This window comes from Archocentrus centrarchus, chromosome 1, assembly GCF_007364275.1.
Source record: "Archocentrus centrarchus isolate MPI-CPG fArcCen1 chromosome 1, fArcCen1, whole genome shotgun sequence".
Lineage (NCBI taxonomy): Eukaryota > Metazoa > Chordata > Actinopteri > Cichliformes > Cichlidae > Archocentrus > Archocentrus centrarchus.
This window is the reverse complement of record NC_044346.1, coordinates 28,156,885-28,182,963: the sequence shown is the minus strand read 5'-3', so window position 1 is coordinate 28,182,963 and position 26,079 is coordinate 28,156,885. Positions and strand designations below refer to the sequence as shown.

Genomic DNA, 26,079 nt, shown 5'->3' with positions numbered 1-26,079 from the left:
ATAAGGTGTAATTCTGCAGTTAGAGAATTTGGTCTTCCTTTGTTTATTTTCATTTTCTTGGTTTCAGGAATAAGACTAACGTCAGTCTTTAGAAATAACTCCTGTTTCTGAGGTGAGAAAACACAGCCCACACTTGAAAAACATGTGGTATGACTAATTCAATTACAGAGGTTATACTGAACTGTATTTAAACATGGATGGACGGAACTTATTATCACCATGATAATTAAAAAAAAAATTTACAATTACCGTAACAATAATGATTATAGTAATACAGTAACAACAATCATAATAAAGACCCAATGGTTTTGTTGGACCAGCAATTTGATAATACAGCACTGTGGATTCTGTGGAATTATATTTCTGTCAAAAGTCACGTATCAGAAAAACATAATCCCGAGCAAATAATTTCATTTCACAGGTGCAGGTATTTATTGCCACTCGTGCAATTAAATTCCTCGCGCATAAATTCAACAACTCGTGCGCATAGAACTCAGCAGACACACACACACACACACACACACACACACACACACACACACACACACACACACACACACACACACACAAGCCATCATGCACGTCAGTGTCTGCTTTGCACGGGCTGCTGTAGTTTCACGCTCTCGTGGGTAACTCTGTGTTTGAAGCTGAATCCTGACTATTTGGAGGGCGGCACCCAAAGGAAGAGGGGTCCTAATGAGGCTGGTCACTTTGATGGACAGTTCAGGTTACTGTGTTACACAGTGGCAGCAGTGGAAACACAGGAAATCACACCCCTCCAGGTGTCCAGTGACAGTTGTCCCGTGACAACTGTCACAGGATTACTTTAATACTGTATAAATCTTTAAAATCGTGAAACTGCAGCTGACACGCTTGCGTGTGCAGTGGCTTCCTTGTGGGTTGTTGAATTTACGTGCGAGGAATTTAATTGCGCAAGTATCAATGAATACTTTCACCTGTGAAATGAAATCATTTGCTCATGATCATGTTTTTACTCCCATGTGACTTTTGACATAAATATAATTCCATAGGATTCCACATCCTGGTGACAGGGGAAGTGTGAAGTTATGTGCACCATGTTCACAACATTATAAATAGAATAAATGCAGTCTTCAAATAAGCACTAATTTGCAACATCCAAGCAGCCTTATGCAATATAAAGTCATTTTCTATTTCTCATTATTACACATTTTGCAAATGAAAACAAACTCCACACCCATGCATGAGCATGCAAAAGCACTTTAATGCTCGCAAACTAGTCTGTAAGCTACAAGGGTTTGTGGAACATTTGCAATCTGCATGTAATCAGCTGTTACAAACGGCCCTGACTAACACCCTGCACACAGATGGGGAAGTCATCATAAAATTTGCATGTCTTGCATTTAGGAAAAACACATTACACAGTTGATTTAGCTTTTTTTTTGTGCTTGATTTTGCTTACACTATGAGTTACATTTATAAAGTGGTACTTTCATTGGGAAAGTACTACAGTTAGAACTTATAGGCCTTACTCAAGGGCATTAAAACAGCATTTTCTAAGCATTTTATAGTTTCATCCATTGAAACATATTTCTATGCTTTTTACTTCACAACAAAACTGTAAATAAGAGTCTCAGTCTTATTCATTTTGCTCACCTACAGCACTATGTAGCATAGTCTTTGTCAGGCCTCCTGTGTCTTTCCCTGTATCTTCCTTTCGTTTTCTTCTTGATTTGCTCTGTGTTTGTATTTGGCCTGTTTTTGGCCTGGTGTGGCACCTCCTTCGAGTTCTTGGCAACCACCAGTTTGGCACACACACATTTAATCACTCAATCAGCCTCAGCAGCATATCTACTCCAGTGTTTATTCAGCGCTTGCTAGATTATTCTGTCTGCTTGTTTGGTAGCAAACTTGGCTACTTTAATCAAGTTTGTTGGTTCCTCATTTGTTTACTCCTGCTGACTGAATTCTCCCAGTGTCAAATGATGAATCCTGCCTAACTGGTTACTCGACTTCATCTGCTCTTTTCCCCACCTGCCCACTCTGCGTCTGCTGTCTTCCTACCAAACCGCCAACTCTCTGTCAGACTTTGTCTTTCCACTTGTTCTAAATCAGCCGGCCTGATGTAGTACAAATATCTCCAGTGACTTTGTTCACTGCAAACTCTGTTTATTTCAGCCACTTCTCACTTTCTTTATGTAGTCATTTGGCAGTCTTCTTTGTGCTCAATTTTTAATAAGCAGTCTCAGCTACTGAACTCACATATCAACCTGTATACTCACCTACAAAACATATTTGTAATCTTGTGACAAAAAATGCAATTTTAAAGCAGTCATCCAGATATAAAGAGCCACATTGGTAATACAGATACATTACTTTTAGGAAATAAAAGTCCCATGGTTCTTTTCCAAGGAGGAGAAAAAAATAAAAAAAGACACCAGACAAACAATAAAGAAGGTACATATCATGGGTGTCTTCTTGCATCTTTTACTTTTATCTTCCTTTCCTCTTGGCTCCTGCCAAATAAGGATTTTAGGAGCTCCTGGAAAAGCCCCTAAACTGTTATGTTTCCCCAAAAAGGGCTATAATAGGAGATAAGAGGAGTAATAATAAAGTGTCTGGGTAACTTGTGTAAGAATCGACTTGAATACTTTACTTGCAGCATTTTTTTTTTTTCAAGCAATGAGCTCATTATTGTAGACACTGCGTTTTCCAGGATAGAAACAATCTCAAATATGACTATACACTGTATATAAAAGATGGATGGAGATGTCACTTGTTGGTTTGTGAAGTCCTGAGCATTTTTCTTGGTCATCATCTTGATGAAACCAGATGTGATGATGGGGTGGATCTGACTGAGAAAACTGACTGACACTGCAAACTCATATTTGATTTGTCCATCAAAATTATACCCTGTTCTATTACCCTTTTATGGGAGGAAAATTATTTAAAAAATGGACATCTATTTGTTTTAAATAACTGAAACTAGTAACTGAGTAAGCCCCAAAACTCAGAACAGTTGTTGCCAAGGTCACATACAAGGGAGCTGAAGCGTCATTTTCCAAAATACTTTTATCCAACTGGAATTCTTTTTGCAACCAGACGACAGGCCCATAATGCAGGTTTAAGGGAGTTCCCTCTTCAGACCCAGAAGGTCTTTTGCATACAGTCTGTGGTTATTTTAGAGGGACAGTAATTTCTGGGTTAGGGAGAAGCAAAGGTGGAAAGAAGCATTAATTAAAAGAATGGAAAGCCCCCATAGAGTAAATTATGTCCTCAAAGAGAGTGAGAATGAGAGAGACAAAGAAAGAAAGAGAGAGAGAGATGATGAGAAAAAGGGAGATGATAATAAAAAAAAGAAAAAAAAACAGGAGGACTGCAAGAATCCTGAGAGGATCTGTCAGCTCTCGTTGGCTTTGATTTTAATGGAAGCCAGCGCTCCCCTACCTCTAACCCATTTGGCCCTAATTCCAGCACTGCTTTCCAAACTTTTTAAACTTTAATGGCCCCTTCTTAAGTGCCAGCTGCTGACAACATTGATTTGGCTTTAAGCCTTGCTGTCCCGCACGCCTTTATTTTCTCCTGCAAAATCGACAGAAACATCTATTTTCTGCCATCCTCCTCCACCTCCTGCTCATCCGATCCTCCTTCTATCCTCCCTTCATCCGCTCTTCTCTGTTCATTTGATGGTGTCAGCAGTCGGGGAAAGCTTGTATGAGACTGGATGAAAAGAAATGCTTTTGGATAAAGTCTTCTTTTTAGAAATGTATGTATTTTTTTTTTCCATTTTTTTTAAACAAGCTCGGTTGGCATACAGAAGTGAACCTTTGAAAACTGTAGTTGAGAATTTTCTTTTCTAATTTCTTTTACTTTTTTTCTGTGATGTATCACAGTGGTGCCTTTTTATTTTGCCCAAAATGGAGCACTAAGAGAAATAGGGGTTATGCTAAATGTTCATTAGTAAGTAGTTAAACTTACAAGGAGGACATCTAAACAAAACAGCATCCCTTCATTTCCTTTATTTATTTATTTTTTATTTCCTATTGAAGGACATTCAAACTGATGGTTAATTATTAATAATTTAAAATCTTTACTCATTGAATATGTTTGCTTAAAAAAAAAAAAGTAAGTCCAAATTCTGTGTGAAAACAAGCTTGCAACTCAAATCTAGAAAAAAATTATATGAAAAAATATATTGTTGAGTCAAAATGCATGTGATTCATGTGGATATAAAAAAAAAACTGTAATATGGGTTTAATTTCCCCAGTTATTTTAACTAGTATAGACAAATCTTTCTATTTTGAAGGGGGATGTTGAGATGGATGGGGTTAACTGAGGATAACTGCAAAAGGTTATGTGAAATGCAAAAGCACTGTTAAATCAAGCAGTGAAAGAACGTGCAATTTATATGAGAAAAAGCCACTGATTGCAACATTCATAAATGTCACAAAAATGGTGTGGACTTGAATCTATCATCTAGGTACCAATCAGATGTTCCTCTGTATGGATAACACATGTCCTCATAATGAACCATTTTCAAATGGACTGTCTGATGAAGGAACTGCTTTAGACATTGCATCATTGGGCTTCATTGTGATAAAATGGCTCAGGGGTAAAGTATGATCTTTAGAGAAAACCCTGAATGCCATTTGTTGAAATTATTTTTTCTGCCTTTCAAGCTGCTTATTATCCTGTCTCTTTAGGGGCCAGATTTACAAGGGCAAATTAACATGAGGTCTGATGATGTGATAATGGGAGCAATCTCACAATATATAAAGACATAGATTTTACAGATGTGCTTCTCTTGGGAAGCAGCATGACAGCACATACCAAGGAGAGACATCAAAAAGAGAAAGTACAGAAAAATACTTTGCAAGTACAAACTGCTCACAAAAGGGACATGAGGAACATCATTGTGGGAAAGGTCAGTGTTACATAGAGGAAAAAAAAGGCTTGTCCTAAGGATTGTAAAGAATAATTGTTAGGATCCTGCAGAGTAACTTATTTGGAAGAAACAGTACAGCAGTGGTTTTTGTTAGAACAAGAGGGATCAGTGTAAATCAGACAGAAAACATATTTCAGTAGATTTTCTTCATGGTCAATGATTAGGCTATATGCAGTAATGGAAAAGTAGGCTATATTTAAAAAGTTAAACATCATCATAATTAATTTATCAAGCTCACATGATTTTAAAATGTTGACAGATGCTCACGGTTTGGAACCAGAGTTTGTGACAAAAAAAAAAAGAAAAAGAAGAAGCTTCTGACCCACACTGAGGACACAGCATGACAGAGCAATGGCAGATCTGGCTATGCCTGTGTGTGTTCTGGTCTCAACAGGCCACAAATGAATCCCTGATTGACTCAGGATGACAGCGGAGACCCCACAAGCAAAAGGGGGTGAATATGCCCTGGATGACCAGCATGTCAGTGTCCAAAAAGGCCATCTAGGGTCAAGGTAAAGGCAAAGATAAATGCAATGTAATTTTCTTTTTCATATCATATTTTGCCTTTTTGGGTTTATTTAATATGCAGCTTGATATATATTTTTTCATATTAACATTTTTTTCATAATCTATGTTAAAACAGTGAAAGATCTTTTAACCTTATTTTAAATAGTATAAGTCATGATAAAATTGATAATTTACTCACATTTCAGTTCTCTATATGATATATGATTTCCAATAATGAGATTGTAATATAACAGGTGGCAGACGTTTTCAGATCCTCAGTGAAGCATAATATAGTACTTAAGTTTAATTTCCCCAAATGAAAAGTTACTTTTATTTTTGTTCAAACCAGACTGGTCTTCATTTTATAACTATAGTCTCCTAAATGATAGTTCTGTATTTGAGCCACATACTGTATCCACCTTAACCAAGTTATGAAGTTTAATTCAAATGGAGTACATTACTGTGCAAAAGTCTCAAGCCACCCCTTATTTCTTTATGTTTTGCTTTCAGCAGTTGTTTTCTGAAGGTCTTTCAAAGGTTTTCTTTGGAAACTGGCTGCTTTTTCACTCATTTTTAGTCCAGTCCTTGTACCTGACCATTTTCAGAGGAATGTTTTTTGTTTGTTAAGCCACTTAACACTGACCTATGAATCATTCAAACATTAAAAAGGCCCTAACTCAAGGGATGAACCAGTGTTGTGTCTATACGTAACAGACAACTTTCTTTAGGCATTTTGTTACCAGAAGCCTGTCGCAAATTTTTTTTTACTTGAATCTCTGAAAAATCCCAAACATAACACAGTCTGACATAAACTAGTAGTTTTGCAGAAACAAGGTGATTCCCAAAGAGCTCATGTCTGGTGTACAGTAAATAAATATTGGAGGAAAGTGAACAAGTAGAGAACAAAAGAAGAAGTTGCAGGTTTAAAAACATCTGCAGCAAATGAAGAGTATCTGAAAATCATGTCCTTAAGCAAACAAGGAAAGACCTGACACAGGACCTGAGGGATGCACCTGATCCATCTACTGTTCACCAAAACCTCATCAGTGGCTATCAAGAAGCCATTCTTAAGGAAGAGAAACTGGGAGGCTGAGGTATGTCAAATGACAAAAGAACTGGACTATAAAATCAGTGGCAACAGGTCTTACAGACTGGTGAAACTAAATGAATTTTTTTGTTTTCAACATGTATGGAGGAGATCAGGAGAGAGGAACAACAGTAAGTGTGTACTGCAAAACATGGTGGTGCCATGGTTTGTGGCTGCATTTCAGCCAGTGGTGTTGGGGATCTTGTCAAAAGGGACAGAATTATGAACATAGAAAAGTGCCCCATGCAATACCAGTGTCTGATTGGAAGCTTCATTTTTCAGCATGACAATAATCCCATAGTGCGTATGCTTGGACTTTCATTAAATTGCTTTATGTGTTTCCCGTTTTTGTGGGTAAATATCAAGAATATAAAGGTTTAAGACTTTTACACAGCACTCTGTTTCTGACAGAAATCACTTAAGGCAAACTTATTCCCTTAATAGTTGAGGAAAACATGGTATGCAGTGGTACTGACCTATGATTAATAAAGAGCCTGAATGTTATGAAGTGGAAGATTTCATATGGAATTCCAATTTTTCCATGAAAAGGATGACATGAAGCAACAACGTATTTGATTTGATTAGAGTCACAACCCAAATATAATGTTCCAAAATTAAAAAAAAAAAAAAACAAACAAAAAAAACAAAGAAAACAAATACAAACGTCATAGGTGTTTGCATTATGAGGTAATCCCATGGAAAAAAAAAAAAATCACATTAAAAAAGCCATCATCATACTCCCCATCCTTCATTTTCTGGAAAAGGTTGATGATATTTTGAAATAAAGGGATTGTGAATGGATCCTGGGTGTTTAGCCATGGCACTGGTAATTAGAGCTGTGGAGTTGCACAGTACTTGGACGTTGATGGAGTATGTGTGCTTCCTGCTGTGGAACAAGCTCAGTTTCAGATAGGGTGATCAGCTGAACATGTGTTCCATCAGTTGCTCCTGAGAAATGTATAAAAAAAAAAAAAAAACTGCCACAGCCTGAATTCCTTGCTTGAGCCTCCTGGCCATTTGGAAACTTATGCTCCTGCACTCTAGTAGTAAAAAGTTTAGCTTCAGATTGTTCTCTTAAGGGAACTGTTTGGAGCTCAGATTTCATGCCATGATAATGCTTTTTTCCACAGTAATTATTCTTAGGTTCATTCATACCTTCTACTGCCAGCCATTTCTGTAACAGATTATATTCTATTGGCTGTATTCTTTTCAAGTGTGACCTTGTGCGTTTCTATATTTGGATAACTTAAACCTTTTCACATAAGCCCTCTTTGCCATTTCTAAACTTATACCTTTGGTGAACAAGGTTTTTCTTTCTGTTAATCTAAAGCTGACAAGTGCTGTAATAAAGGGTGAGGAGGTTGAGAAGCAGTGCACCACAAATCCTTCATTTTCTCAAGCCTTTAATGGTATCAAGCCTTGCTAAAGGCCCACACCACAACCCTTGTTACACTCTGCCTCATGCTGATGTTCACCATCAATAGGGAGACATCTATTTATGCAGGGATGACAGACAGAGATGGAGACAGAAACAGAGAGAGATAATGGATGAACAAAGACCACAAAGAGACCAAAGACTAAACATATGAAACGGAGGGAGTGAGAGAGAAAGGAAGAGATGACAGAAAAGAGGTAAGAATTAAAATTCCCCTCCCCTTCCCTTGTGAAGTGACAGCTACAGTGATGTATAACCCTGGCAGTGGAAAGTTAATTAGATAGGCTGGGTTACTGAGAGATGAAGGACTGCAAGGCTGCAGAGGAGAAGAGGGAGGTAGAGGATGAGAAGAAGATGTAGAAAGAGAAGGTTACACAAAAAAACAAGCGAAGAAGAGAAAGGAGGAGAAGGGCATAAGAAAGGTGAGGAGTGAGACAAATGAGGAGAGAAAGGAAAATGAGATGAGGTAATAATTAAATGACAGAGAATGAGAGACATGCTCAGGAGTAAAGTTGGAGGGGAGAAGATGAAATGAGAGGGAAAGAAACTTGTGAAAATATAATTTTTTTTATTCTTTGAAGCTGTAAAAATGTACAGCCATAATGACATGGTAGTCACACAAGCCACATTAGAAGACACTACAATTATGCACACATTCAAAATTGTATAGCAGTACAAATTTCAAGTTACTGTCTGACAATGAGCTTGGTTAAAAGATAAACTTTAATATATCATGTGCACTGCTAAGCAGGTGACTGAATGCCTCTTTTCCATGCATGACACACATCCAGAAAACAGGATAAAAACAAATGCCATCCAACTTGCAGACTCACACACCCTCTGTCTCTAGAAACGTTTCACTGTTTGAGTGAGTACCCACTCACTGGAACCAGACCATCCTTGGGGATTTTTAATACTTTTGAACACTTCAGAAGTTCATAACTTCCTATAGAATTCCTTGTAAGCTTGCTCCGTATGTCACTGTTGTCATTCAAGTGAAAATCACATGCTCAGAAAATCTCTTTGGAGTGGAAGTTACAACCCATGGCTAAAATGATGGAGAATAAAATAAATAAATAAATATGACAAAAACAAAAAAAGATGACATACAGGAAAAAAAATGGAGTCAGGAATATAACTGATTCCAGCTTACAGGATTGAGCCATACCCTTTTTCAATTTCCACCTAAAATTTTCACTCAGACTGACATTGCTGGACGTATTACCGAGCTGATATATCTTTCTTGAAGAAAACCTTTTACACTCTTTCCTTGGTGGCATTATCATACTGTAAAATTCCTTCATCTTCACCAAACCAAACCTAATGAAAATAGTCTGACAGAATGAGAAATTTTCCGCACACCCCTGTGCATTCCCACATCCCCTGGTCCTTTACCTGGTGTACGACCACATCATAAATGAGTGAGAAAATTTGTTTTTTCAGTCAGCTTTATATGTTGCATTAAGGGCAACAGGCACAAGTTTCAGCATCACTTCCTTGGCCAAAGAAGATTTGTTATTCATCACTAGTAAACATCACTTTCATCCGGTCGTACACAGAACACACTTGCTTCAGTTTAGTCCACTGTAACCCTTGTCTTCTTCTCTCTAGGCTAGTTCTGTTTTTGATTTGGCTTTTCTGTATATAAATCCTATTTCATTCAGCCCATTTCTCATATTGATTTGAATTTTCTGTCCTGGTGCTTTTACATCTTTCGTCTACCTGAATGTTTTCCATTTATAGCACTCTCCTTTTGTTTGTACTTGTACCAGATCATAGACCAAACTGATTCTGTGTGGCGAAAAGACATTGATTTTTGATACTGGATTTCCTTCTTGGAAGAGCTGCATAATCCCTTCCATTGTTTCACCTGACAAGTCTCTTGTTGCTTTCTTTCAAACAGCAAGGTACAACCACTTGAGAAGGTCCGCAGACTCTTACTTTTAAATGCAGACTATTTTTGCATATTTAGATTCGTGCAGGTGTTGGTATTAGAAATGCAAATTACAAGGTGATACCATAATTATTCTCTCCACTTTATCTGGAAAAGAAAAACATTAAATTTGTTTGTGGTGTCTTTCACAAGGGCAAAATGTTCAGTTATTAGGAAAAAAAAATTTTTGTGTCATATCTATGACTTGTTTATTTGCTACAAAGTAAAAAGAGTTGAGTGTAGGTAAATTTTTTTTTCCCCAATTGTAGAAGCTATTAAAACAAACAAAAAATACAAAAATACAAAAAAACAAAAAACGAAAACAAAGGCTAGACAAAAAGACAGTGCCATTAAAATCAAGTTGAGTGACCAAGTATGATGTGGTGAAATGAGAGTATGAAGGCTCCAAGCATAATAAGTGGAACAAGTAAGCTGATGGGGAAAGTTGGGGGAGGTGATGTGGGAGTTACAGATAGAACACTGGGTGTGGTTAAAAACACTGAGAACCTCTGCTGGATAGACCAGGCAACAAACAAAAAAATCAATAGTAAATGTGGTTCAGAACAGCCAGTCTTTAACCTGAATTCCTACAGTGGTGGTGGACGGGGGGTTAAAGTTATCATAAACCATAAAGCCTCATTAACTGAAAATATGCCAGGTTGGAATAAAACAACTGAAAATATGCCAGGTTGGAATAAAACAACGTATTCTGGTATCTCTGAAGAGACAGTGTTTCCAGTTAGTCAGAGATTTAATCATTTTCAATAATTTAGTCTAAGCAATAAAAATAGTATTGCAGAATGACATAGACACTGTTACGACTGCGCAGTTAAAAAGATGACCACACTATATTTTTCATACATCATTAAACATGACTTCAAAATTTGCACAGTAAAGCACATTACTGTGGAAAATATCTGTATAATTTGTCAAAGCCTGATATAGAATTAGTATTTAGACAAGTGGACTATTGTCCAGATACACACACATTACACTGTCTGCAAAACAGGTGTTTATGTTCATTTACTTTTACTATGCCATTTTTTACGATAACTACCATACAATGCACTAAACCTTGCCATGCCCTCTACACATAATCAACTACACTCCTGTATAGTCTGTATGGATAAATATATTGGCTTCACCCTCTAGTTATTATCCTAGCTGTACCATATCATTATTACTATTATTATTATCATTTTTTAAAAAATTTTTCTGTATGCTAGAACTAGAATTTAGAGACCTCTTTGTGTCTATACATATAGCTCTTTGTTTGTATCGAGTCAGTATCAAGTTATATGCACCTTTTGTTGTGTACTCTTTTTTTCTTTTTCTTTTTTTACAAGTAAGACCCAGTGGAAGAACAAAGATAAGGAAATGAGAATAAGGCAGTAAGAAACAACAGCAGCAGAAGGAAAGAGAAGAATGAAGAGAGAAGATTGTGATAGAATACAGGAAATGAGAAATGGAGAAGGAGCACCCAACTTTTACTTGTTTGTCTGTTGGTGTGAGTGTGTGTGTGTGTGTGTGTGTGTGTGTGTGTGTGTGTGTGTGTGTGTGTGTGTGTGTGCGCGCGCGGTAGAAGTCAGTTTGTGAGTGTGACTGACAATGACAGTGAGTGCAACGAGAGGGGGTCATTCTTCTGTTAATTAGTAAGTTAATGACACACTATGCTCCAGCAGACATGCAATATGGCAGGTTGATACACACTTACATATACACACACTTACAGCCACACATAAGGATAATGGCTAAGTCTGCTTCGGTGCTCACGCAATGTGGCAGGCTGCTATGCAAAGAGCTTGACAGTGAGATAACAGGCTAACAATGACACTTACACATACAAACACACACACACAGCAGCAACAACTGACAGGGAACCTCATCAAACCAGCTTTAATGAAGTCACTTTTCCCAAATAGAAAAGAGGAAGAAAGGAGTGATGAGCAGAGGAGGGGAGAAAAAGGAGGACAAGGTCGCATGGATTGATGATGCTCATTAGCCTAATAAGGTACTTTAATGAAGCAGGCCCAACACTATAGAGTGCCACAGAGTCTAAAGACCACACACACACACACACACACACACACTAACACAAATACCCTATTGGTTTGTGTTGTCCTGTATTCACACAAAAATATAGCTATTTTTGTCAGCTTCTAACTTCCATTTCTCTCCCAGATACTTACAGAAACCAAACACTAAAGTAAAAAAAAAAACAATACATGAACACAAACACTTTCACAAACACACGCACACACAAATGGGAATAAAAATGTAACCACACACTTACTTCTCCTTCTGAGGACTGCAAGAGGAGGTCTTTTCTACAAGACGCCGTAAAGTCTCCCACTCCAGCGCTGACCTCCACACCTCTGGGGGCCTCTAGAGTTAGGGTTCGAGTTGGGGACTCCAGCCTGAGAACCATAAACACACTCTAATTATGCTGGAAGCAGTGGAAAGAATGGATGAACACACCTGTAAAGATTTGCAGTATGAACAGGAAGAAGGTGGTTTTAGGTTGATGCTTCAATTACCATTGGGTTTTTTTTTAATACATATTTTTACATAAGCAGAATACAATGGTTACAGAGCAACACACCCATTTTCAGTGTTTGATTTACTTTTACTGTGTAGAAACTTCGTTTTTTGGTTGAGAGACCTTAGGTGCATTGAAGGGTCAGTAGCTAGGGTTGTGACTCAAAGCTGAAAATAATACCAGATGATTAAACAGCTTGGTGGAGTAAGATAAGCACAATGCTTTACTCAAGGGCATATTGGCAAATGAAATTAAATAAAGAGCCCTTTTCAGCAAAGCAGAAAGAATTACAATTTTTGAAGTGGAAGTATAACAATATAAACAGCATATGCACACTAAAGATGAAATAACAAACATGCTTTAGTATAGGGAAAGTTTTCCAGACAAGCTTTGCTCAAGGGTACTTAAAAAAAAAAAATGTGGTTTCCCAATCCCTACTGAGAGGATGTAAGGATAATGCATTCAAGCCAAAGACTAGATCAACTGAACTCACGATGTCTGTCAGATCTGTGCTCATAATACAGATGGATGTACCCCCAAACAAACGAGCAGGCAAAGAACCAAACAAAAAAAAGAAAAAGAAAAGAAGGCCTTGGCCAAGGGTACTTTGGTGACGATATCAAATTTCTTCTTAATGTCCTTCACAAGACTACAGTCCCCAGGCTAAAGTCAATTTCTCTCACTGTGTTGAAACTCAAAAGAAAGTTTATTTACTCCTCACAAACACTTTGGTTGGAAGAAATTCGACATTTCATGATGTCAGTCTGAAGAACTAAAGATTAACAGACAGAAAAAAAAAAAAACTACTTTAGTAGTGTCATGGGCCCCATGCATTCAGTGCCTCATGCTTTCTCTTGCTCTTTCCCTCTCACTTGCACTTCCGCTTGCTCTCGCTCTTTCTCCCTTGCTCATATGTGATTGCATGGCAGGTTGCTGCCCTGGGCTGTGGCAGGTAATCAAGACTGGGAGGCAGCTGGATGTACACACCTGACTTCCATTATTCATCATTCTCCTGTGCATATAAGGACCACCTTCTTCCATCCACCTTTGCCAGATTGTTCAGCTACAGTAGCAGTAACATCAGGGTTCGCCTCATGCTTTGTGACTTACCTGTTGTCTCCATCTTTAAAAAACTCCTTCAGATCTTCAAGGCTTCCCTGAAAAGGTTTTGTGGACCCCCTAATCTCACTGGAACTGGACGTTGACAACTGACCTACCTGCCCACTCACTAGTTGTCTGCAGCAGTTATTTACAGCTCTGATTAGCCTCTGTTAATAAATCCTTTGAGCTGCTGTTGTCTTCTGCATGTGGATTTATCCATTCTGATTTCATTATGACAGAATGATCTGGCCAGACATGGGCTTCTGTAGAATTGGTATCAGTTCAAATATGCTCTCACTAACCAAGTGATTATCCTAGGCTGACATGAACAGATTCTCTGCACATTGCTGGAACAACATCAGGAAACCCCAAAACAAATTGTTTAAATCAGAAGTCTCCTCCAATCGTCAACCCCCTCAAGAACTCTGTCAGGTTTGCCTCAGTCACCAGTTCTAATCCCTGCTGAAGCCTCACTGGCTTCCCCACCTCCCTTCAGGGATGCCTCATCCCCCATGTCTGAGGCATGCTGAGAGGGGGTTATATCGGTGCAGTGGGTTTTTGCTCCAGTGATTGCTTGAATTTGGTTGTCAACCCTACACCTTTTCTACAGATTGTGCCAAGGTATCATATATGGCTAGCCTTTTGAGCAAAAGTGTATTTAGCCACTAGACATATTGAAACATTGCCTTTCAAAAATTTCTTAGCTGAGCTTAATTACCCCCCTACCCTGGGAGAATGCTGTCCATAGACTTTTGAATCTCTGGCAGCATAAGTGATTATTCAGGACATTTTCCCATACTGGCCCACTGAATCAGGGTGGGGAAATTCAGCTCTCTGAGACATTTATTTGAAGTTTGCATGATCAATTTAAAGATGATTTAGCCACTAAAGAGATCACCAGAAGAGTTTTTTGGATAATGAACTGATTAAAAATTTAGGAATTACAGTAAGACCTTTGGAAGAGCCAGTAAGTGTAAAGCCAGTAGTCTGAGTGGAACTCTGATGGCAAGTGTAATCCACCAAATGGAACCTGTGATTAATTAACTGTGGCAGGGGTGGCCAACTCCAGGCCTTGAGGGCCGGTGTCCTGCAGGTTTTAGGTGTGTCCCTGATCCAACACACCTGAATCAAATAGCTGAATAACCTCCTCAGTATACAGTCAAGTTCACCAGAGTCCTGCTAATGACTTCTATATGTGATTCAGGTGTGTTGGATCAGGAACACATCTATAACCTGCAGGACACCGGCCCTCGAGGCCTGGAGGTGGCCACCCCTGAACTATGGCAACCACCATGAGTATCTTCATTTCTGTTTTTTCCTCCTCCCAGACTCCTCTGATCCCAGGGTATCCTTGCCTATACTTGCATAATGTAATGATAGATTTGAAATTTGGAAGGATTCTCAGTTGGTGTAACTTGTCTTTTTACATGCCTTCAGTCAGCCATTCTGTCTGTCATCTGACCTCAGTCACCTTCTTTGTCACCAAGAAAGACAAAACATTCCACCCTTGCACTGACTATGGAGGTCTAAAACCAGATCACAGTAAAGCATAAATATCCCCTGCCTTTAATCAATGCAGTAATTGAGCCACTGGAGGAAGCCACCATCTTTACCAATTTGGACCTCGGGGGGAGTGGTGGAGAAAAGTGCGGTTTGTGACTGAGAGGATGCTGTGTGTGTGAGGATGCTGGTTCAAATCCCTGGACTGGCATGTACTGGAAAAATGGGATTTTCACCCTTGAATGGACTGAAATGGATGGAAAACCATCTGGAATCCAAACCATTGGGGGGAAAGCCCCAGAGCACCCTTGGACTGGCACTGGTGTTGGAATATTGATGTTGAAGTGCTGCCTGTCTCCACCACTGTGGGCCCTTGAGCCTTCTAGCTGCCCCCTGCTCCGCATGTTGTGCTGTGTGTGTGCTGCATGCCTGATTGGTTAAATGCAGAGACTTAATTTCACTACATCCATGTGTATGTGACAATAAAAAGTTGTTTGTTGGAACTCAGGAATGCTTATCGTCTACACTGCTCAAAAAAAATTAAAAGAATACTTTGAGAGCACATCAGATCTCAATGAGAAAAAAATCATGCTGGATATCTATACTGATATGAACTGGGTAATGTGTTAGAAATGCCACATTGTTTGATGGAAATGAAATTATCAACCTACAGAGGGCTGAATTCAAAGACACGTCAAAAATCAGAGTGCAAAAATAATGTGGCAAGCTGGTCCATTTGGCTGAAATTTTCTTACAGCAACTCAAAATGGTACTCAGTATTTGTATGGCCCCTGTATAGCTGTATACATGACTGATAACATTGGGGCATGCTCCTAATGAAACAACAGATGGTGTCCTGGGGGATCTCCTCCCAGATCTGGACCAGGGCATCACTGAGCTCCTGGACAGTCTGAGGTGTAACCTGGCTGCATCAAATAGACTAAAACATAATGTCCCGGAGGTGTTCTCTACTGGATTTAAGTCAGGTAATCATGGGGGCAAGACAATGGTATAAAATCCTTCATCCTCCAGGAACTGTCTGTATACTCTCGCCAGGTATCGTCATACACTAGGAGAAATCCAGACCCAACTGCACCAGCGTAGTGTTTGACAATGAGTTTCATCCCAATACCTAATGGCAGTCAGGGTGCCATTGTCTAGCCTACAGAGGTCTGCATGACGCTCCATGGATATGCCTCCCGAGACCATCACTGACCCACCACCAAACCAGTCATGCTGAATAATGTTACAGGCAGCATAACATTCTACACGACTTCTCCATACCCTTTCATGTCTGTCACGTGTGCTCAAGTTGTATCAGGTTTCATCCGTGAAAAGCATAGGGCGCCAGTGGTGGACCCACCAATTCTGGTATTCTATGGCAAATGTCAATCCACTAGACATGAAAGAGAATTCATGAGGGACACTTTGAATATCTAGTCATGGACTAACCAATGCTCCAGAAATTTCTCAGACCCTTGTTAATGACATCCTTTGTGATCTTTGAGAAACAGTTTGTGCTTATATACCTTGATGACATTCTCATCTATTTCAGGGATTAAGCTGAGCATGAGTAGCATGTGAGGAAGGGATTACAGAGGCTCCTGGAAAACCAACTCTACATCAGAACAAAAAAAAAAGTGTGACTTCCATATCTCTTCAGTAGGGTTTAATCCCGGGATCCGGGATTCCCGGGAAATGCGATCAGAACCATTTCCCGTTTCCCGGGAAACGTTAGACGGGAAACCGGGAAAAAAGTCGCGCGCGTCGATTTGACTTTCAGAAAGAAAAGAAAGCTTCAGAATGTTAAATTTAAAGGAAATATTGAGAGAAGGGTTCGTTTAATGCGAAAAGCATTACTCTTCATTTCAGGCACGTTCAGCCTCCGTTTAAGGCTTCAGCCTTCATCTCAAGCGTTTTAATAGAGGTATTACACAGTTGTACTTTTTTCCTCTTTAATTTGTTGAAATCGTAGGCAATGTGTTTACCCTAAGGTATTTTGTATTATATAATTTTATATTATTATATATTGTTATATTGCATTATATAGCCTATAAAATATGCCTGCCCTGAACAATAAAGAAATATCTGTTTAACTTCGAGTGTTTCTTTCCTCGTTTGCAGCCGCTTACTAACAATCATGAATTAGGATACGGGCCTAATGGGTGAAGAAATGATCATGAAATAGATTGCTTTAACATATTTCGCTTTTAAAATGGAGTTGAGTAAAATGTATATTTTTTAGGCTATAATGATTGGCCAGTTTTTCAATAGACGATTCACAGCGAACCTACTTTAACCCTCAGACACGGTGTTATAAATTTGCTGTTGCCAGAATGGCAATGACCAAGTCGTAGTGCATTACTCAAGGCCCTGTGTTATGCCATATTATAGTGTAGTACGGTAGTTAACTTTTCAATGACTATTACAGTGGTGGAGATGGTGGAGCGCAACAGATGTCGCCACGACAGCGTGGCTGAGCCTTTATCAATGCTGTGGAGATGAACCGTATTGTTTTGCACCAGCAGTTGTAAAATATCTTGGTATAATTCCATGTACAATGGAGGAATATTCGAATTATATTTGTTAAGGGAGTGTTGAGGAACGATACAACACCGCATAGCTCGAGCACTCGAATGCCGAGATGTAGGTTTTATTGCGTTAATCAAGCCGACGTTGCCCCCTACTGGGCATAACAGGACATAGCTGGAAAGCTACCTCTACAATATCAGAATAGGTTAAGGCCGACACAGGCTACAGAAGGCCTAATTAAAATAAAAAAATAAATAAACTTTTTCCCGGGATTCCCGGGAAATGGCTCGTCATTTCCCGGGATTTGATTCATGTCATTTTCGGGAAAAATATTAAACCCTACTCTTCAGTCTCATTTTTGTGGTAGGTTATATAAATCAGAGTGGGCAGGTGAAGGCACATTCAGAAAAGACAAGAGCAGTGGCTAAATGGCCAATTCCCTTTCCAGAAAACAGCTTCAGTGCTTCCTGAGGTTTTTCAGTTTTTACCAAACATTTATTTCTACAGAATGACTATAGTAGGATTGTGACTCCTCTTACCATACTCAACTGTCTCCTTTCTAAGCTCTAAGTGGCTAGGTGGGCAGTGTTCTTTTGGCAATTTAACTTCCCCATCACCTATTGTTATTGAGACATAAAGCCAAATGTCATGTCCCATGAGTTCTCTCCCAATTAATTTTCTGCTGTTCCAAAGACAATTCTCCCTCCCACCTGTGTCATAGGCAAGCTGGCATGGGAGATTGAAAATATGGTTTGTTAAACTCAGCAACAAGAAACAGACTCTTTGGGAGTCTATTTATAGACTCTTGTGTCACTTCCTCTGTCCGCTCTCAGGTGGACTGGGCCCATGCTGGGAGGCTGCATATCATCCAGGAGTAAGTCAAACTATATCCTTAACAAAACAAACATTCTGGTGACTATCCTTGATCCACTCATATGTGTCTGCCTGCTCAATCTGTGCTCAAAACAAACAAAAACAAACAAACCCTCCTCACAACCTCCATCAGCCCTGTTACAACCTCTAGCCCCACCCACCAAACTTTGATCCCACATTAGATTTTGTTACCTGTCTTCCCCCCCCTCCAAAGGGAACAAAAGTAATTCTTACAGTTGTAGACAGATTCTCAAAAGCAGTGCACGTTATTGCCCTTCCCAAATTGCCCTCTGCTTTAGAGACTGCTAATTTATTGGTTCACCATGTTTTCTGCTTCCATGACATCCCTAGTGACTTTGTTTCCAACAGAGGCCCTCGGTTTATCTCTCAAGTGTGGAGTGCTGCAATTCTCCAGACAGCAGAGCGAAGCAAACAACTGGCCAACCCCAGGAGGACCCTGGCCACCAACTACACCCCAGTTTAGGGAGTTTGGCTTTCCACCAAAGATATTCCAGTCAGAAGTGATTCTGAGAAACTGGTGCCCACTTTATCGGGCCTTTTGTTATTGAGAGAATAATCAGTCCTACTATTGCTTTTCTAAAGCTTCCCAAGGCTATAAGAATTCACCCCACTTGCCATATGTCCTAACTAAAACCTCTGTCATCTAGTCCACTGCATTATGACAAACAGAGGGTTTTCATGTTTGCCTGCACTCAAATAATGAACATTTAGAAGATATGTCTGTTTGAACATTCCTTCTGGTCTCTTATCAGGTGTATATTCAGGGTGTTTATGCTTTATTAGTTTGTTTATGTAACTAAAAAAGTGGTCCTTTTAAAATAATTCCTGGAGAAGTTATTTTAGTTGGACATTGCTTCTCTAAACACATTTTTAGAGACAAAATGAAACAACTAATTGTCTCAATTCCATTAATTTTAGATGTTTACTTCATTAAGTCACTAAAGTGGAGCAGATCACAAGCATCAAGTTAATTTCACTTGAATTAAAAAAATGCTTGAAACAGGCTGATTTGCATCAGAATTAAGTAATTTCATCACAATTTACTACTCAGTACTTTTCAGACTAAATGACTCCTGGTGTGCTGTGCCCATTGTGTGATGTAATGGAAAGCTATATTAGAGCAAACTGTCATTGCTTCACAGTATTTTCTTGGTTGTTTACATTTAATCAGACTTTTATTAGCATTTAAAATGTTCTCAGGTTTGACTCTGTAATGGAATCACAACCAAAAAAGTGCTTATAGTTTTCTTGATGTAGCAGTCCATTAAAGTCTTTTTAAATGATTAAGTGTCTTCTGTCAGAACTGTTAGATGTTGATTTGAGGTAAATTTGGTATTTAGTCTGGGTTGAAGGCAATGCATGACTGGCCAGTCTGGAGCCTTGGGAGCATTACCAGTGGGTCGCTTAACTGTTAAACCAATATTCCAATGGAAAGCAATATAGGCTGCCATGAATGCCATGAAGACACCATGAATGTTCTAAATGCAGCAACGAAAGAGTCTGCTGAAGGTTAAAAATTCTAGTTAGCAAGAGTAACAAGACAGTTTTCCATGGACAACAAAGGAAGCCCCACTTTTCTTTGGACCTGGATGTCAGCAAGAACAACATTGGAAACTGACCGAACAGTTCCCAACTTAGACCTGAATGATGGAACTCAACTACAGCAAATGGGCTGGAAACATAAATCAAATGGGCACAGCACAGGGTATACAAGATCCACTGATTTGCTTCGCCCATGTTACTGTAGTTTAATGGTTGGATGACTAGGTTGTTGGCATTTCCTCTAATCTGATTTTAGTACTGCTTTGCAAAGATACAGGGTCTGACAGGCTTACTATTATTTGTCACAAACCTGGGAGAATTATTTAATTATTACATCTTACTCAAATATCTAGCAACATACTGCATATGTTGAAGAGTTAAATCTTTGTGTATTTTTGCTTTTAATACTTTGTAAACACATTTTAAATGCATATGCTGGTCTAGTTAAGGTTGTATAAGTATGAATACAGCTATCTTGTACCCATGAATTGCCTCTGAAAGCCCACAGGTTAATCAAGTCTATAAGACTCCTTCAGCTTGATGACTTCGTTCACCTCCGGTTTCCACCATCTGGTTTCGGGATTACCATTACGATAGGCACCAACCACCTTGCAACCGTAGCTGTAACAATGGAAATGTGGAACATGGACCATTCAGACTGAATGTTCACAGCCTCCCTCAGAATGCTGTTGAAGTTCTGCCGGAGGGGGAAGTTGAAGATCCTGTGGACTCGGGCCTCTGCCAGACATTTCCACTGCACCCTCACTATACATTTAGGTGTGCCAGGTCTGTCCAGCATCCTCCTCTGCCACTTGATTCAACTCACCTCCAGGTGAGGTGGTGATCAGCTGACAGCTCAGCTTCTCTCTTCATCCGAGAGTCCAGAACATAAAGATGTAGAAATAGAGAGTGACCAGATGGAGCACCCTCGAGCACTCCTCCCAGCAACTTGGAGAAGGCTGGGTACTCTGAACTGACTGTCAGGACCCACTCCCTGGCCTGAAGGCAGAGGGACACAACCCTCTTGTCCACCGGTGAAACCTCCAATGTACAGGCCGAAAGTCAAAGGGAAACAAGAATTCAATACTCTGATGTTTACATAGTAAATTCAGTAAAACAGAAGACTATGTGGCAAATAAAAATACAGATTAATGAATATCTAGGCATGAATGAATTTCTAAACATCAACTCTCTCTCTTTCTCATTCACTGTCACATGCATTCGCAAACAGAGACACACTGAATGTGCTGCATGAAAAATAAATTAAAATCAAAGTTGCTCAATTAATAGTTCTTATAACTTTCTACTCCCATGAAATTATAGTAGTCCTATGGATCTTGGGCTTCCTTTCAATACAGATATGTGTGAGGCTAAGAAAAGGGAAAAGAAAGGGACACAAACAGTGCACAGTCAGACAACAGTAACCCAGAAGAAGATCCCTGAGCCACAAACAGATGTCAATGTTCCTGAGAAGATTGATAATGAACATGTCAATATAAGCCACAGAAGGGAATGAAGTGAGCTCTGGCTTAATTTATACAGCTTCCTTTACCTCAAAAAAGGGCTGGTCTTGAACATAAACCTTTTAGGCTGAAAATGGGCTCTACTCTGGCCCTAGTTGAAGGTGAAGGTATTCCAGGTGAAGAGGAGTCATGAGGTGGATTAAATGTGATGGGAGGTTTGCTGCTGTGCAGTACTGAGCATCCAAGTGATATAAAAAGTGTTGGAAGCAGACACTTCACACTGGGTCTGACTTATTGATCCGTACAGAGAGTATATACTACTTCAGTCATAGCTTGAGAAAAGGAGAAACAAAGGGAGGGAAAGGCAGAAAACCAAATAGATCAATAGACAGACCGTGATATACGATGGTATATCTGTATATGTAACAGAGAGAGAGAGAGGGAGAGAGAACATGAGACAGACAGCAAGCGAGAGAGAAAGAAATAGTCCTAGTCAACAGCAGTGATGCGAAAATCTTTGGCTGGTTTGACAGCTGAAGCAATTATAGTGATGCTGCTGCACGCTGAAACCAGCTGTAATGGACAAGCACAAGCTTACGTACTATCACTCTGACTCTCACCCGTTTCTTTTATATCCTGTTTTCTTTCAGCCCTTTCACCCCATGTATGAATTTATTTATTTTAAAAAGTACTTTTTGAATCTAATTTCTTTCCCATTTAAATGAATCCATTTACTCTTAAGTAGAATGTGTATAAATCACAAGGTGGCCAACAAGTCAGACATTTCAACAGCCAAAAACTTTGGTTTTAAAATTAAATTTAGCAATAAAGTTGCGCAGCGCTTTTGTTACTAACAGTAAAATGTATCGCAGGCAGTGTGGGGAGCCTTGAAGATGGAGGAGTGCCCAGGTGTAAATTGCTGTAACTTGTATGATTATGTGTTCAGTTTACAAACCACAAGAACAAGTCAATTTTACGACAAAACCCCCCCCTGCCCCACTTCACTTCACTACACACACGTACGCACTTGGGAACACACACACACACACACACACACACACACATGCCATAGATGCATTATTGTGAGTATGACCAGGATGGATGGGTTTCAAAATAAAATTGCCATGACAGCTGAAAAATTGGGTTGGAGATTTCATACAAATTTCAACTTGATTAACCAAGGATAATTTATGTAATAAAGGATATTCTGGAGGTCAATTACTCTTTGAAAATTAATTTTCTTATTCATGAATGTGTCTTATACTTGTGTGTCAGTAGGGCTTAATTTCTGATTTTGCACCTCTCTCATTATTATCAATACCTGTAAATAAATGCTGGGCAATTTTTAATTATTAATGTGTCCACTGGCCATCGACATTCTGTGAATTTAAAAATCTTTGACAAATAATGGGTGGCCATGAAGGTTTTTTTTTCCCCCGTTTTAAATTCCATCTTTATACTAAAAGCTCATTGTCTATCTCAAAATGCAGAGATCGGTAGTAACAGAAAGGTTGTAATTTAATTTTCGGTTATTATTTTAGTAGTTAAATTATTCCCCAGGATTCATAGCTTGATTATCAATTATGTGACTGACCATTTACCTTACCTACATTTTTGCTGCTGACAAGATATTATTTTTCTGTCCTCTATTTTGAACCAAAGTGAAAAAGCTCAGCAACTATTGAATAAATTACTATTGACGTTTGTACACACATTTTGATATTCAGTGAAATTTATACTTACTGTATTGGTATTTGGTACAAACTTCCATGTCTCTCTCAAAACTGTAACAGCTTTGATGTTCAACTGACCTCTTCATCTAGTACCATCAGCTAGTGAAAGCTTTTTTGTAAAATGAAAAAACTTCCCAAAGCTACCCAATTCTATCAGCGTGAGCTTTATTTGTTTAAAGTATAACTGGCAAATGTCAGCGGGTTAATATGCTACATTAAGATACTGATGATCATAATGATTGTTCCAGCTAAACATCAGCATGTTAACATTGCCACTGTAAGCATGCTGCCATGCTTCACACTGCGTAAATACACCCTCACAAAGCCCCCAGTTCACATCTATTCTAATCCACCTGAAGAACACACACGCATGCACGCACACACACACAGAGGCATAAAGTTTCTGGTCAGGCCCCTAAGGTGCAGTTAACTGGAGTCTGCAGCTAAGCTGTTATCTTTGCAATTCATTATTATTAGACGAAACTGCCTATCCTCCTTCTTAACTTCCATTTCTTATAGTCCTCCTCTCTTTTTTCCCCCTACTGTTTTGCAGCAATCCCTTCCTGCCTCTCATAGATCTGTTTTGACCTTCAGTTGTGACAATGTCATTTTTAATGCAGCGTCCATATTTGTCCAATCTGACAAGATAAGCAGGACAGAAATATATCAACATGAAATTGCTTTTATCTTAACAAATTTCTGGGGAAAAAATGTGAAAAATAAGATGGGCAATGAGGCACTCAGAAATGAAGGGAAATAATAGAACAAACTAATTTATGCTAATTTTCATCTGCAATATTTGACACTAACAGAAATAGAAGAGTAGGTTTGACTTTCGATGTCTGTAAGTACTTCAGTAGGAGATACATTAGGAAATCCCTCAATAATTTGGCTATGGAAACAGTAAAGTTATAGGAATTATTGATTGAAGTACAAATTGTCATTTAAAGAAAAAAAAACTGAAGCAAAAAATAATTGCAGGCCTATAAACAATATCTCCAGTCTATGTGTTCGAGTGCGCACAGTGAGACAGCATTTATAATATTAAAAATGCAAAGTGGATCAGCTAAATGAAATTCAGCCCTCATAATTATTTACTTCTCTGTTTTTTTCGACTCCATACTAGATGTTGGAACATTGAATTTCTTGTATTCTGAGCACTCATAACATAAATCCATTTACGAATCTTGTATTATAAAAGTATTTGAAAACCACATGTTAAAGCACTTTGTATTTCAAGTGCCATTGCCAACTATCAAGGTGGCATTTTGGCTGAAAAGGCCAGTGGTTGGTGTGACGCCATACAAAGTAATTTGCCTGTAATGCCGTAAAGTAATGCATTAGTGTTCCTAAATTTAGTAATCACATGTGTTAGTAATAATGCCTTTTTCAAAAACCTCTATGAACAAAATGAAAGCAAAAATCAAATATATGCTTTCATACATAGGTTAGCAAACAATGGCTAACCTCAGTTCAGACAAGAAATAGCACAAACATATCAACATGAACTGTATTTTTTAGGGATAGAGATATGCCTATTTCTTCAAATTAATATACTTAATAACTTCAAGAATATCACAGTAAAATGTTAACCAGGCCAGAAACAGCTATCAAATATTGAGAGCCAAGTATCAGCAAAGGCAACATGCTAATGCAAAGCTAGTAGCTAAAACCCCACAGAACACCAGCAATGCTCAAACTGGGTCCTAGAGGTGTTCTGCTGGATTTAGGTCAGGCCAGTATGGTATCAGTTCTTTCATCTTCCAGGAACTGCCTGCATACTCTCCCCACATGAGACCAGGCATTGTCGTGCAACAGGAGGAATCCAGGACCCACTGCACCAGTGTCGGGTTTGACAGTGGATCCAAGGATTTCATCCTTATACCTAACAGCAGTCAAGGTACTGTTACCTAGCCTTTAGAGGTCTATGTGTCCCTGCATGGATATGCCTCCCAGACCATCACCCACCACCAAACCAGTCACGCTGAATGATGTTACAGGCAAAATGACTTTTCCAGACCCTTTCATGACACGTGCTCAGGGTGAACCTGGTCTCTCTTCTGGTATTCTATGGCAAATACCAGACGGGCTCCACAGTGCCAGGCAGTGAGCACAGGGCCCACTAAAGGACATCAGGCCACCCACATGAAGTCAGCTTCTGATAGTTTGGTTGGAGACAAAAGTTTGTAAATTTGTAGTGTCCTGTTCCTCCTTCCAGAATGGAGCAGATACTGGTCCTCCTGATGGGTTAAGGATCTTCTATGGCCCTGTCTAGCTCTCTTAGAGTAACTGCCTGTCTCCTGAATGAGACATTGCTAGAGGGGCAGCAATGTCTCATTGTTGCCCCTCTAATGCACCTGTTGTTGTTTACTTCAATAATACTAAAGCAGCTGAAAATGATTAACAACCCCCTCTGCTATTTAACGGATTAGATCAATTTCCCAGAAGTTTAACTAACCTGATGCTATATTCTGATTAAGTTTTTTGATCAGTGAAGTTAAGAAAATATCTTTTTTCTACAATAGAATTCCTTTCACAACATTTCTTTTTTGTAAAGTGGTCTTTGGACTGGCTTTCAACAACTTTTCTGTTGGTTTTGTAGCATACTTAAATACTAAATAAAGATGTATGTTTTACTTATAAGGATAGGGATTTGTGTTGTGGATATATGTAAGATTTGATGTTATATGTTGTTAATGTGCAAATAACTGTAAGTTTGGTGAAATGAAATTCTGTTTAACTGCATACCTGTCTATATTAAGAATGAAGCAGGTAAGAGAATTTCTGGCCAGTTCAAGAATAATTTCCTGAAGTATATAAAAAAACAAAAACCAAAACATGCATTTGTTTGTGCAAGAAGGCCAACAAGATGGAATTTCTTTGAGATCA

General features: G+C 38.9%; 1 protein-coding gene across 3 annotated transcripts in view; it reads right to left on the bottom strand.

Annotated features, from left to right (window-relative positions):
- The window catches only part of sgcz (sarcoglycan zeta), a 180,922-nt gene that overhangs the window by 14,175 nt on the left and 140,668 nt on the right, over window positions 1-26,079 (bottom strand). For all 3 annotated transcript variants that reach the window (XM_030738415.1, XM_030738431.1, XM_030738422.1), the window contains one exon: window positions 12,180-12,303. In XM_030738415.1, coding sequence (XP_030594275.1) covers window positions 12,180-12,303 — 124 coding nt within the window. The remainder of the gene's footprint in view (window positions 1-12,179; window positions 12,304-26,079) is intronic.